Source organism: Eurosta solidaginis, chromosome 1, assembly GCF_040869045.1.
Source record: "Eurosta solidaginis isolate ZX-2024a chromosome 1, ASM4086904v1, whole genome shotgun sequence".
Taxonomy (NCBI): Eukaryota; Metazoa; Arthropoda; class Insecta; order Diptera; family Tephritidae; genus Eurosta; species Eurosta solidaginis.
In genome coordinates, this window is record NC_090319.1 from 99,141,410 (window position 1) to 99,156,737 (window position 15,328).

General features: G+C 36.1%; 1 protein-coding gene across 1 annotated transcript; it reads left to right on the forward strand.

Moving 5' to 3' along the window:
* The first annotated feature begins 9,758 nt into the window (after nt 1-9,758).
* On the forward strand, nt 9,759-12,842 carry LOC137237422 (uncharacterized). The gene is made up of 6 exons (XM_067761029.1): nt 9,759-10,084; nt 11,681-11,739; nt 11,828-12,015; nt 12,186-12,398; nt 12,485-12,638; nt 12,715-12,842. The coding sequence occupies exons 1-6, from the start codon at nt 9,759-9,761 to the stop codon at nt 12,840-12,842; spliced, it is 1,068 nt and encodes a 355-aa protein (XP_067617130.1).
* Nucleotides 12,843-15,328: the final 2,486 nt, after the last annotated feature.

Sequence of the window (15,328 nt, forward strand, 5' to 3'; positions counted from 1 at the left end):
ATTTACAGACCAACCTTAGGCGACGTTTACAGCTCGCTATATTTATAGAGGCTTACAATTCTAAGTTTACAACTCGGCCAACGATAGGTCGACCTCGATCACAGATATACTTATTTTCATTGCTTATTTCTTTTGAGACTCTAAAGCTCAAAGGGATCCACATCAGTGCCTCCGTCTTCAATGCCGTTTGATTTATCTAGCCACCGTTGGATGCGATGTGCTTCTACGACTCCGTCATACGTCAGCTGTGTCAACTGACAATTCTCAATATCGCGGACGACATATCGATCATTCCCTAATACTTTAGAATGGCGTATGGTCCCTTATATTTCGGTATAAATTTCTTATTATTTCCTGCAGTTGTTTCTACGTTTCTTATCATTACGTAATCTCATACCTCATATCTTCTACATCTGGTTCCATTGCCGAGGTGCCGTTTAAAGTCATAACCCTGTCTAGCTTTAATGGCGGAGGATGCCTGTTCGCGTATGGACGTTAAATCCCGGCCGGTGTCTGGGCATAATTTCCCATGCAAATATTCAATAAACTCATCAACAATAACACCTCGCTGTTCAACGCCGAATAAGAGCCGGCTAGGGGTATCCCCGCAAGTACTATGCACAGAATTGTTAATAGTGTATTCTACATCTAACAGTTTCGTACATCAGTTGGCATGGTTAATTGGATCAGTAATTTTTCCTAACATTATTTTAATTGTTCTATTTACACGCTCCACTTGGCCATTCGCTTGAGGAGAGGCAGTTGCTACTTTTACATGAGCAATATTTCGATTAGACATGAAATCACTGAACTCCGAGGATGTGAAACACGTACCACGATCGCTAATAATTCGTCTAGGTCGGCTATAGTAACTGAAATATTTCTCAAGGGCACAAGTTACCTCTCGTGTGCTAGTCGAATTAGCTGGGTAGAGTTTCACAAACTTGGTAAAACGTCAACGACTACTAAAATATCTTTTCGTTTCGAATTAATAGACGGCAGTGGACCGAAGTGGTCAATGTGGAGTGTATGGAACGGCAGGGGAGATTTGGGAATGGGGTGTAAGTTCTTCTCTCTGGCACGAGGGGGCGTAGCATACATGAGGCACTTCAGGCAATTCCGGATGAATATTTCCACTTTTTTCCTCATACCAGTGGACCAATAATATTGTAACGAATTTGCTGCAAATCCTCTTATTTGCCCTTTTGCTAGGTTCGTATCGCTAAACTGTTGAATAAATAACTCCAATATTGAATAATGGAAAAATGGCCTTTATTAAAATACTTCACAATAACACTCAAACTGTGCAACGAATAGCTTAATAACCAAACTGATAGCTTAAATGAAACTGCATTTCAAAATAATACTGCTATTGCTCGCTAGATATCGTCTTAGTCGTAACTGCTAGACAACTCAAATCAAACTGAATTACAGCGCCTCTACATCTGCGGCCTTTTATACTCTCTGGTTTCCTCGTTCGCATCTTCTAGAATCAAAGACTCTATAAATATAAGATGGGACATTGTAGAGTACTAAAGCTTTGTGGAAATTGTGGAACGGCTGTACCAGGAATTCACCATACTTTTTGCTATGCTGTCCGCCTCAACATAGCTGATTTTATAAGGCTGTTTAACTTTGTAATTTATTTTGCCTTTGGAAAAATTACCTATTTGAAAATAAGCTGGCTGAAAAATATTGGCATAACAGGTTAAGTTAAATCAACAAATGAAAATCTCAGCCAAGCGATTTGTAAAAAAAAGCTAAGTTGTCTATTTCTTACTTTCTCGATATAGGGTGTGTTCGAGCTGCAGCAGTGTTACTTTTTATGACAGCGGATAACGTTCTTCAGCAACATTTGAGCAGATGTGGCAATTTCCCGCGTTCGTTGAACGAAATGTTGACCAATCTATTGATCATCTCTAGGAAATTAGCGACATTCCATCAACTAAGCAGCACTTTATCAATACTACTGTTATTATTTGGCTGCTCAAACACACCCATATAAATTGTGCATTAAATCTAAAATATAAAACTCAAAAATGACTCTGGAAACAATTTTGTATACAAATGGATTTTGCACGGATTAAATTTTGATTGGACCCCATTAGGGGACCGGCCCCCCAGCGGGTTAGGGGATCAGAATATACCCGCGGTAGGTATGCCTGTCGTAAGACGCGACTAAAATACCAGAGTCAAGGGGCTGTGTAGCGCAACCCTTCAGGTTGCCAGCGCAATATATAGCTTCTCCAAACCCAATTGTCAACCTCACCTATCCGCGGCGAATCCTGTTTCACTAACAGACGAGGATCTGGCGACCCCAAGGTCGTCATGGAACTTGGGGGTGGGGAGGGAGGGAATGGCCTGAAGGTTTAATGTGTCCACATAAATCGTTCCTGAGATGGTCGGGCTAGCGCCTTAATGGTGCTACGGTACCGGAGCGTGCCGGATCTGTATCCGGCAAAGGACCATCACATCGATAACACTCCCCAAAGCCTTCGGAGAGCAACCTTATCGCTACAACAACAACAACAACAAGGGACCGGTCAGTGTCTTTTGACACCCTTCCCGATATTATTGGACGTGTATTAAGAGTGTCATGCTTTTGTATAGAATTGCCATCATTTGAACGAATCAAACATTTTTTCCCGTTTTCGGATTCGCATTCTGGGTCCTAGACGCATATTTTGGTAATTCTATACGACAGCATGACACTGCTAATACGCGTCCAAAAATATCGAGAGAGGTGTCAAACGACGCGCCTTGACATCAGTACTAATAATCCGCAACCGGAAAATAAAAATTTTAACTCGTTCAAAAGATATTAACGAAAACCCGAAAAATGACCCGCGGGTCCCTCTGAAATCGGAGGTGGAATCCATAGTAATTTTGCGCAGAACATCTTTCTGCGTTGGCGGCCTTCGGCTGCGCTTATAAAAAATTACCCTGGGTGGGTCCAACACCGGCTTGGAGACCAAAACTAAAACGCGCAAAACACTTATTTTCACAATTTTTTTGTGGGTACAATAACATTAAAACACCCACATGAAAATCGCCAACTTCAACTGCAAATATATCCGGACAGAGATTAAATTCTTTCCCGCCTTCGGATTATTGTTGTCGAGGTCAATAAGCGTCTTTTGACACGTCTCCCGATATTTTTGGACGCATATTAGCAGTGACACGCTGTCGTATATAATTGCCCATCTTTTGATAAATCTCTCGACATTTTTGGACGTGTGTTTATAGTGTGATGGGTAATTCTCGACAATAATCCGAAGGCGGAAAAGAAAAATTTAATCTCTGTCCGGAGATATTTGCAGTTGAAGTTGGCGATTTTCATGTGTTACCCACAAAAACAATTGTGAACATAAGTGTTTTGGGCGTTTTGGTCTCTAAACCGGTGTTGGACCTACCCAACGTAATTTTTTATAAGCGCGGCCGAAGGCCGCCAACGCAGAAAGGTGTTCTGCGCAGAAATACTATGGATTTCACCCCCGGTTACGGTTACCTATGTATAGGCTCATCTTCATCAATACCGTATCCTTCTCATCAGCTTTGAGTACGGTTACTTCACTTATTTCCTCGATGATTAAACTGCAGATTATTTAGACGCGTATAACAATCGCCACAGGTATTCACTGGGAATCCGTCATGAGGCTGCACTGCAATTGTTGTAAATTTGGTCAGCTTTTTGGCTAAACCGGGTATGACGAACAAACCGTGGCTAGATCCATTCTGCATCTTTTTTAGGCAATTCCGACAAATCGAATTTATGGTACACATTTTTTCTTCCTTCATTGTGCATTAATTGTTATTAATTTTTACTTCCATTTATTTACAAATACGTTATCTTTGCAAAATTTTCTGCTCTGTCAATTACGTCAATATCGCACGAATTCAAGTCAAAGAATAATAAGGAATAAAATTAAAGAAAAAAAATTTTTTAAAAATAAGCTTTTATTATTGGTTAATAAAATTAACTAAAAAGTAAACAATAAATTGACTGTAAAGAAATATAACACTTTATAAGTTCATTGTAACCTTTAGCGATAATATAAGGCTTTTTCTTCTTCGACAAAAAAATTCTATATTGTACATAATTATATATTTTTAACATTAAAACTTTACACCTAAATTATTAAATCTTACATTTTATATCACAGTCCTAATTGTTCTAATAAAAGCGTGTTACATTGCGATAGCAAGAAAACGAGTTCCTAAATGTTCTTAATTATACCATCAAAATTAACACGTTTTTTATTAGAACAATTTGGACTGTGATATAAACTGTAAGATTTATTAAATTAGGTGTAAAGATTTAATGATAAAAATATATAATTATGTACAATTTAGAATTTTTTTATCGCAGACGAAAAGCCCTAATTATCGTTAAAGGTTACAATGAACTTATAAAGTGTTATATTTCTTTACAGTCAATTTATTTTTTACTTTTTTGTTAATTTTATTAACCAATAATAAAAGCTTATTTTTAAAAGTTTTTTTTCTTTAATTTTATTTTTTACTTTTTAGTTAATTTTATAAACCAATAATAAAAGCTTATTTTTAAAAAAGTTTTTTTTTATATAATTTTATTTTATTGTGACTTTGCCTATTTTGGGGATCAGTTTACAACTACTAATTGCAGATCTCTGTACTGTGGGTTAAATTTGTTTTAAAATAAAGTTCCAACTTTCGCTTAGCTAAAATTCCATCGCCAAAAATCTGCAAAACAAAATCAAGTGCGCAGAAAAGTATGCAACACTTACCGATAACAGCCTAACATCGTTAGCGTTCGTTGTATCACAGAATTTTTACACTTTGAAAATGACGGCTGTTGTTTGCAAGGTTGCATTCCTTTGAGTCTTCGTTTTCACCATCTGGATTAACAAAGTCATAAGCCTGGTTATTCGCGCAATTTTAGTGATGTAAATTGCATGGCGCCAGCGCCAATGCGGTGCCAGCTCAATGGTAGCTCATTGGCAAAATGACTCTAAGCGAATTTTTCACGCTACTTAGTAGTGAGTGCGTAGTACATTTCACTTGCGCTATTGAGTGAAACGACTTTTGTGTGTCAGGCACGAGTTTGGTGTTATTGGCGCTACTGGCAATGATGACACTGAGCTGATGACGGTAGCGCTGATAGTTCAGCTTTTGAATCAGAGAAAGAATTGATGACCCGTGCAAATTATTATGGCTTTGGCCGTGTAAATTATTATGGTGTGTTTGAGCGGCCAAATAATAACAGTAGTATTGCTAAAGTGCTGCTAAGTTGATGGAATGTCGCTAATTTCCTAGCGATGATCAATAGATTGTCAATATTTCGTTCAACGGACGCGCGAAATTGCCACATCTGCTTAAATTTTTCAAGATTTTCCATTCTTGATTTAACTTTAAGCTGTTATGCCAATATTTTTCAGCCAGCTTTTTTCAAATAGGTAATTTTTCCAAAAGCAAAATAAATTACAGAAAAGATTACAGAGTTAAACAGCCTTAAAAATTCAGCTATGTTGGTTATACACAGAAATACAACAGAGGGTTTTGTCTCCGCTTTTCGTAAGCGTGAGATTCACCACGTCTAAATCTCAAAATCCACGGTTAGGTACCGGCGGGTTTGTATGGGACGTAGGCTGTTATGCCAAAGTAAACACAAATCTTTACCGATAACTGTGTTATCGATTAATTTATCGAATTCTCGCAAAGTAATATTGCATTGCCATCGGAGTTATACATGCGTGCAAAATTTCAGCTCAATCGGACACCGGGAAGTGTATCAAATTTAACTTGCAAGATTCCATTACATACAACAAAAGTGAAACTAAATAAAAGCTTATAAAAAACAGATGTTGCGATGTTGCGAGTTAGCAGAGAACTGCTATTTGGAACAGTTGGCTGTAATATTACCTATGCAGGGTTCAGTTGGTCTTTCTTATACATATATGAAAATATCATTTGTAAAGATAAGAGCGGTTGACTTTCAATAGAAATTTTACGTGACCCACGCTTTTTTTTTATGTTTGACCAATGCCCTTGATTGATGAGGAATGTGATGACTAGTACCTACCTAATTACTTCCTAGGTAATTCTTTACGACAGCATGACTCTGCTAATACGTGTCCAAAAATATCGAGAGAGGTATCAAACGACACGTCTTGACATCAGTATTGATAATCAGAAGGCGGAGAAGGTAATAGTCTAGTTGAGGGGTCGACTGCTAATACGCGTCCAAAAATATCGAGAGATGTGTCAAGCGACGCGTCTTGATATCAGTATTAATAACCCGAAGGTGGAAAATAAAAATTTTAACTCGTTCAAAAGATATTAACGAAAAACCGAAAAAGACCCGCTGGTACCTCCGAACCCCGGGGGTGGGATCCACAGTATTTTTGCGCAGAACACCTTTCTGCGTTGGCGGCCTTCAGCCCCGCTTATAAAAAATTACCCTGGGTGGGTCCAACACCGGTTTGGTGGGTACAACATTTTTTTTTTTTTTTGGTACAACAAAAACATCAAAATAACAACCACATGAAAATTTTCAATTTTTTTTGCAAATATCTCTGGAAAGAAATAAAATTTTCTATTTCCGCTTCCGTTCCAGGGTCAAAAGCGTGTTTTTGACACCTCTCCCGATATTTTTGAACGAGTTTTAGTTAAAGTAAAGAATTACCAAATTTTAATTTCTGCTTTCGGATTCGTTGTCTTGGATCCAAATCACGTCTTTTGACACCTTTCACGATATTTTTAGACGAGTTTTAGCAGTTGTGTGCTAAAGTAATGAATTACCGTCGATATGATCTGGCAAGTTGATTTTGGGTAATTGATCAGCTGATTTTTGTTTGCATTTTGAGTCTCCCGGCTAATAAATAAATAAATTAAAAATTGAACCAACTAGTTTCGCTAAAACTAAGAAAAAAATGTGATGCATTTTATTCAGTTTATTAGCGTAAATTCAAAAAAATATGCTATCGAAAACTAAAAAAGTGGGTATGATCATCAAGGGTATTTCAATTTCGTATTTATGTATTGCGATAACAGTGTGTGGAGGTTTTGCGCTTTCACTGGTACCAAACGAATCTGAAAAAGATTTTGTGGTCTTGGGATCAAAGCGCGTCTTTTGGCACATCTCCCGATATTTTTAGTGGCGTATTAGCAGTGTCATGCTGTCGTATAGAATTACCCATCACACTATAAACGCACGGCCAAAAATGTAGGGAGATGTATCAAAAGATTCGTCTTGAACCCAGAATGCGAATCCGAAAACGGAAAACAAAAATGTTGAGTCGTTTAAATGATGGCAATTCTATACGAAAGCATGACACTCTTAATACACGTCCAATAATATCGGGAAGGGTGTCAAAAGACGCTGGCCGGTCCCCCAATGGGGTGCAATCAAAATTTAATCCGTGCAAAATCCTTTTGTACACAAAATTGTTTCCTGTGTACACAGAAAAAAAGTTGTGTTGAGAGGTGTTTTCGCGGATATAGTTTCTATCTTCAAACCGGTGTTGGACACTATTTCAACATTGCGATCGCGATCTTCGGTGGGTAAGAGAGCTTTGGTATGTATAAATTAAACGTAAGCGGGGATACGACACCACCATCAACCTCACCACCTGTTTACCGGTTTTGTTCCTGTAAAGACAAAGGGGAAGGTGTGGACCTTCTTTGTGTTGGAGTAGCATGTTGTTGTTGTTGTAGCGATAAGGTTGCTCCCCGAAGGCTTTGGGGAGTGTTATCGATGTGATGGTCCAGATCCGGCACGTTCCGGTACCATAGCACCATTAAGGCGCTAGCCCGACCATCTCGGGAACGATTTATGTGGACACATTAAACCTTCAGGCCATTCCCTCCCTCCCCGCCCCCAAGTTCCATGACGATATTGGGGTCGCCAGAGCCTCGTCTGTTAGTGAAACAGGATTCGCCGCGGATAGGTGAGGTTGACAATTGGGTTTGGAGAAGCTATATATTGCGCTGGCAACCTGAAGGGTTGCGCTACACAGCCCCTTGAATCTGGTATTTTAGTCGCCTCTTACGACAGGCATACCTGCCGCGGGTATATTCTGATCCCCTAACCCGCTGGGGTAGCATGTCGTGGTTCACTGTATCAAAAGCTTTGGACAGGTCAAGTGCCACGAGCACCATCCTATGCTGCGGTTTTTCCTGGTTCAGTCCGTAACTTATCTGAGTGTTTATGGCGTTTAGCGCGGGTAGTGTTATGCTTTTTAAGGAAGTAATATTTATGGGTGGCTTTGCAAAGATTTACCGTGAAATGAGGGCGCAGGTCAATTTCCAATGCCCTCAGCACTGGCGAAAAGAGTGAGAGCGGTCGATATGACTCGCCTTCGTTTGCTGGTTTCCCAGGCTTTAGTGGTGGAAATATCCTATCAATTTTCCATTTTTCGGGAACGACTAAGGACCTCAGCGAGAGTTTGAAAACGTGCGTTATGTCGTTTATTTTTTCAGCGCGAAGGTTTTTTGCACGGGTATGACTATTTCGCCTGGGCCTATTGATTTAGAGGGCTTGGCCTTGTGGAGGTGATGGTAATGGGTGTCTTGTTTTTGTTAATGCGCCTGTCTGCTTGCACGACGTCTATAACCTTGCCTACAGAAAGATGCATTACTAAATGCCCACAGAAAACGCTTGCGCATTGCTGAAGGCGATGGATACTTTATCATTTTATTTTCTCGGGGATGTAGATGTTGGTGATTTCTAGGTTTGCATCGCCTGACAGGACAGATAGGCTATGACGTTCTAAGACACTGTCCTTGCGTTCGATGTCGGAATCAAACAGATGATATTGCGCAGAGTGGTGTATGATAAACGCAAGGCCGCCTCCATTTCCGCTCTCGCGATCTTTTCTGTGGACATTATACCCAGAACAGGTCTGCAATGCAGATCTTGCTGTTAGTTTAGTATCTTGAATCGCAGCAATGCAGATGTTGTGCCGCTTCATGAAATTGACTATCTCAGTGATCTTCACAGTTACAGTTTAACGGCAGAATTCTGAAGGGCAGCGGGGGAGGCGTCAGCACGCTAGGGGTAAGTGACGGGTGACTACGCCTGAGTTGTGGTAGGTGAGGACGCTGTTGTTGCCCTGGGACAGGACGTCCTTAGGTAAGCATTGGAGTACCCGGTGTAGTTTAGAAGTATTTAATTTTTAATTTTATTTCAATCGCGAAACTATGCATTGTTATGTTACCGATTACTATCAGAATTAAACCTTAAGTAGTATATTATTGAACAATTTCAGTTTTTTTTGTGCTTAAAATCGGCTTGGTATAAAATGTTCAGTTTCCCCCAACTTAGACTTCCTTACCTTATTATAATTCATCTGTAGCTTTCATTATGTGTTTGTTTCTGTTTTATTTGTAAATTTTACTAATTTTTTCTTTTAATTTTCTTATTTGCAGTTTGTTTATGGGTCAATTATAAAGGACACAAACCTTACCTTCCTTACCTTATTATAATTCATCTGTAGCTTTCATTATGTGTTTGTTTCTGTTTTATTTGTAAATTTTACTAATTTTTTCTTTTAATTTTCTTATTTGCAGTTTGTTCATGGGTCAATTATAAAGGACACAAACTTCCACCACATTTTCAATTTTTATTACAAATATTATTATATTAGCCATTATTATTATTGTTATTATTATTCTTATCATTATTATTAATAATATTACTAGTTTTATTTTCATTATTATAAATATAGTTATTTTTATCTTTTTTATATAACTATTAGCTATTTATCATTAAAACAAACATGAATAGGAAAACATTTAACAAACTTTTGAGGAAGGAGAAGGCAGTTTATTATGAAACTGTAAACAAGTTTCGCAGACTCAACGACTCTTCTAGAGTAGTTAGTGATGATATACCATCAACTAGCAGAGAATCACTTATAGGCCTTAACGAATCTTCCAAAGTAGGCAGTGATGATATACCATCTACTAGCAGGGATACTTTTATTCTCAGAGTAGCAAGCGATGATGAGCCACTTCCCAATGCGGAGCCCACTACTTTTGACTTAAATATTGACGAAGAATATATCGATAGCGATACCGACAGTGAGAGGTTCAGCGTTGAAAGGTTGGGCGATCCGGCAAAAAACAACTCAAATCAGCATTACCGACCTTTTACGTTCCTTGGAGCGCGCCGGACTTAAAGGACTACCGTTAGATGCTCGAAAAGTTATGGGAACAAGTAGGGAAGCAGTTTATATTAGACCTTTTCCCGAGGGGGAGCTATTGTATTTGGGAATACAGTACAATTTTGCATTTGAAGAATTTAATTTTTTACAAGACTTGAAACGGATTTCCATTGATGTAGGCATAGACGGACTGAAAATTTTCAAAAGTTCTAATAGGGCATTATGGCCAATTTTAAGTCACGTAGTAGAGTTTCCCAAATCAAGGCCCTTTTTCATAGCTTGCTACTCAGGAATGAGTAAGCCGCCGGACGTAAATAGTTTTTTATTGGAATTTTGCGCAGAAGTAAATAAATTACGTCAGAACGGAGTAAAGGTAGGATCCGCTGAAGTTTTAAAAGATTTTGATATAAGGCTTTTCACTTGCGATTCACCAGCACGATCTTTTGTAACTGGTGTCAAGTCGCACACGGGGGAAGAAGCTGCCCTAAATGTGAACAAGTAGGTCAGAGGTTCGGAGCTAGGATTAGCTTTTCTCAAGTTGTAGCAGAACCCAGAACAGATATTTCTTTTAACAATAGAGTAGATATGCAACATCATTTAGATCAATTTAGGGATAATGAAAATGTGTTAGAATCCGTAAATATGGACATGGTTTCTCAGTTCCCTTTAGAACCTATTCATTTAGTGGAGGAGTAATGAAGAAACGACTTGAAAAACTTGTAACAAGAGGGAACGTAACAAGAATGAATGCAAAATTGAAGTTTCTCAACAGTTACGTTCCCTCTAAATTTCCTAGACGCAGCCGAGATTTAGATCAAGTAAAAAACTGGAAGTCAACAGAATACCGCCAATTTTTATTGTATTCAGGCTTGTTCGTTTTAAAAGACTGCATTCCAGACAACCTGTATTCTCACTTTTTGCTATTACATTGCGGTATTAGACTTCTCTCTTGTGAGAAGTCTTGTAGAGTAGAATCCAATGTCGCGAATGAAATATTAGAAGAATTTATTGGAGTGTTTGCTGAATTATACGGCGCGGATTTTGTAAGTTTTAATGTTCACGGGCTTTTACATTTAACTGATTGCGTTAAGCAGTTCGGTCCACTAGATAACTTTTTAGCATATAAATTCGAAAATTATATGCAAAATATTAAGAAAATGATTAATAGTCCAAATAATATACTGCAGCAATTATTTTTAAGAATTGAAGAAAGGCGAAATTTTACGGATTTCAGCAAAATTTCAAGTATGGATAAATTTGTTATAAGTTCTACCAAAGTGGGTTCCCTAAAAATAGTCAACCAACAGAGCGAAGGAAACACTTTTAATGTTGTAATTTTGACACAAGTTGCAGACGTTTTTAGAGAGCCCATTGTTTCCCCATCTGGATTAGGTATTTTAGTAGGTCAGATTATATATGAGAGCATTTATAGCATAAGTAAGGAAGACCTAGACTTTAAGTATTTTGCAATCCCAGTAGGTAATAAATTTATTTTAGTTCCATTATTACATAATCTATTTTATAATTTTTCATAGGTCAAATATGGATTCAAATTCTGTCGAGGAAGAGGAGCCGGGAACCAGTCAGGCACATGGTAATGCAAATTGTTTATTCTAAGTTCTGCCTATCACAATGATTATTCTCCATAAGTTCTTTATAATTGCATACTTCTTGTTTTTTAGTATCACGACGCTTTAAAATTCCCCAACCATTTTACCAACGTGCTGCCACCCAACCACTGGCTGAAAAGAGTGACTTTGAAGAGGTAACTCAAATGGAACGCCTTTTGGCTGCAGTTTCAAGGATAGAGGCCCGGCAAGAAGAAATTTTGAAACGACTAGCCGCCTTAGAAAAAGTGATTGCCGACAAGGTGGGTTTTTTTAATAAATTCAGTCCATAGAGTGGTAGTGCTGGCATTAATTCACAACCAATTGATAAATCCTTGGTGTTTGATTTAATGCTTTGCACCGATGGTCTACCGCTATCCTGATTTGTTCATAAGTCAAATTTTACCTTAATGAAACTCAACTTAAATTTTAGATGCCCGAACGTGCAGAGGTGCAGACTCAAGGCCAAGTTCTGCGTGAGGTTAAGGTGCTTTCCGCCAATACGCAAAGAAGCATCGACCGTATCTCGGGAGACGTGTGCAGCGAGGAACAAACCTTTTTACAAAGTTTGCTCCCTATGTCATCGGAAGAAACTTTGCTGAAGGTGGAAGAGTGCCTTACAAACAAGGCTCACGCTAATGCTATGGTATGTCCCTATTTTTACTAGATCTAATATATAAATAAAGCACTCTACAATTGAATATATATATATATAATCTTATAATTTTATAGTCGGCCATCATTTTTCGGCTAAAAGGCACAAAAGGGTCAATCGAGAGTGTCATGCAGTCACTCTTTACTGACGAGTTGGTGTGGGAGTATAACTGCTACGGCGGATTAGGGAAGAAATCCTTTACAAGTGTAAAGGTCGTAGATATGGTTCTGGGTAGGTATCAACATATTTGAAATTAGTAATTTTTTGTCGATAACTATTAATATTTGCTTTTTTTAAAAATCAATAGGGGCATTCGCAAGTATACATAGTGATAAGATTTTAGCTATTAGGCATTATGTAATTTTAAGTCGCAATAGATTTAAGCATGTCAGACGAAAAAAAAAATCTGGGGTTAAATTGCTGACTACTATTTAAGTTTTAATGCATAGCAATTTTTTGTGTAATAACAGCGACTATCGCATTCTCTATTGCGTAAATGAGACTAAAATATACAAAGTATTAAATGAAACCACCTGCTGAACTGACGACAAATGAATAAAAGTGGCGATAGTTGCTGTTATTAGACAAAAATATTTTTTATTCTTTAACTGTACATAACTTCCTCCTAATATTACTTTATATTACTAACTTTAGGATTAGTATAGTTACAATAGGAATAGTCAAACCTTTTTTTATTCTTTAACTGTGTAAATAACTTCCTAATATTTCTTTACTTTATATTATTTACTTTAAGATTAGTATAGTTAACTAACAATAAGTTGTGAAATCCACTTTTCTTTTTTTACTTTGTTTTGTTTCTTTTTTTTAACTTCCGATTCCGAATATAACGTTAAATTATTTATAATATAATAAATAGTCAAGTCCACCATTTATGATTATATTGTTCTTTTGTTAATAACCTCCAATTCCTAATACCGATTTACATAGAACGTTTTGTAGCATCACTCGCTTTCTTCGATATAAATTTTGATGTAAAAAGTTCGTTGAATATTGAATTATGATCAACTTATGCCAAGTCCAAGCGAAGCATGCGACAAAGCGTTCTATTTGAATTCTCATCAGAACTCCTTTCCCATATTAAACACTTTTCTTACTTATAAATACCCAGTACAAAGTCAGTGGATAATATATTTGAACAAATTTCATAAGTTTTTTTTGAGCTTAACTATGTTTATAGTTCTATATATTTATTTTTTAAAAGCTTGCAACTGTTCTTAAATTATTAAAACTAAATTTTGAAAGTAAAAGTACTTATTTTTTATTTTTTTTGTATTTTATTAAATTTTATATTATTAAATTTAATTGAAAGAATGATAACTAATCTATATTTTAAATAAGAAACATATTTTTTGAATTTTAAATCAAAAGCAAAACGTAACACTAGTCAATAGAAAAATGAAATGTATTAATATATAAATGTATTTTAACATAATGAATGAACTAAAACGAATTTTTGTAAATATTTTTTAATGTAAATATCTAAAATATGCATATATCTAAATTATTCATACTTAAAATGAATTTGTTGTATTTTTAAGTTGAACTATATTTTAAATAAGAAAAATATTTATTTGAATTTTAAATCAAAAGCAAAACGTAACACTAGCCAATAGAAAAATGAAATGTATTAATATATAAATGTATTTTAACATAATGAATGAACTAAAACGAATTTTTGTAAATATTTTTTAATGTAAATATCTAAAATATGCATATATCTAAATTATTCATACTTAAAATGAATTTGTTGTATTTTTAAGCTGAACTATATTTTAAATAAGAAAAATATTTATTTGAATTTTAAATCAGAAGCAAAATATAACACTAGTCAATAGAAAAATGAAATGTATTAATATATAAATGTATTTTAACATAATGAATGAACTGAAACGAATTTTTGTAAATATTTTTTAATGTAAATATCTAAAATATGCATTTATCTAAATTATTCATACTTACTTAAAATGAATTTGCAATATTTTTAAGTTGAACTATATTTTAAATAAGAAAAATATTTATTTGAATTTTAAATCAAAAGCAAAATGTAACACTAGTCAACAGAAAAATGAAATGTATTAATATATAAATGTATTTTAACATAATGAATGAACTGAAACGAATTTTTGTAAATATTTTTTAATGTAAATATCTAAAATATGCATTTATCTAAATTATTCATACTTACTTAAAATGCATTTGCTGTATTTTTAAGTTGAAAAACGTAATTTCTTAATAAAAACACAGAATGAAAAATTTTGGACATTTTTTGGGCGGTTTTTGGTTATTTTGTGGGGTTTTTGCAATTTTTTAGGTATTTTCAATTCGCATTATGGATTAATTTATCATTGGGATGGCTACTCTGGAGTGCCTAAAAGTATGCAACATTTTTAGAATTACATTGTGAGAGCAGTTCAGTATTCACTTTTGATATGATGGTTCTGAATGAGTGCGACAGAGATGGAAGATCACACGTACCTACACGAAATATCCCATTTCACCATGGATAATATCGGCGCCTCGCCGAACAAAATTATCCAACTTATTATCCAATTTTTTGGATAGCGTCAGTATATGATTCCCCAAATTTTTATCCACTCATGGTTAGCAGGGAAGTGACTGTCTGCTTTATTGTTGTTGTGACTTCATTTACTTAGCATCAGACTAGGGATGTGAGTATCACCTGGTGTCACTCATATTCGTCACAATATTTATATATGAAAATATATTTAAGCTTTAGGCAATTCCCAAAACTGATGTGATGGCGCATCAGAAAGTAGTACGGGAGTCCAAGGTTCTAGTAAAACGAGTACGCAAAATGGTCTGCAGAATTACTGGTGAAATTGGGGAGGATATCCACGCTGCTCTAGCTGTGATGCTGCCAATGAGGTCCATTGATGATC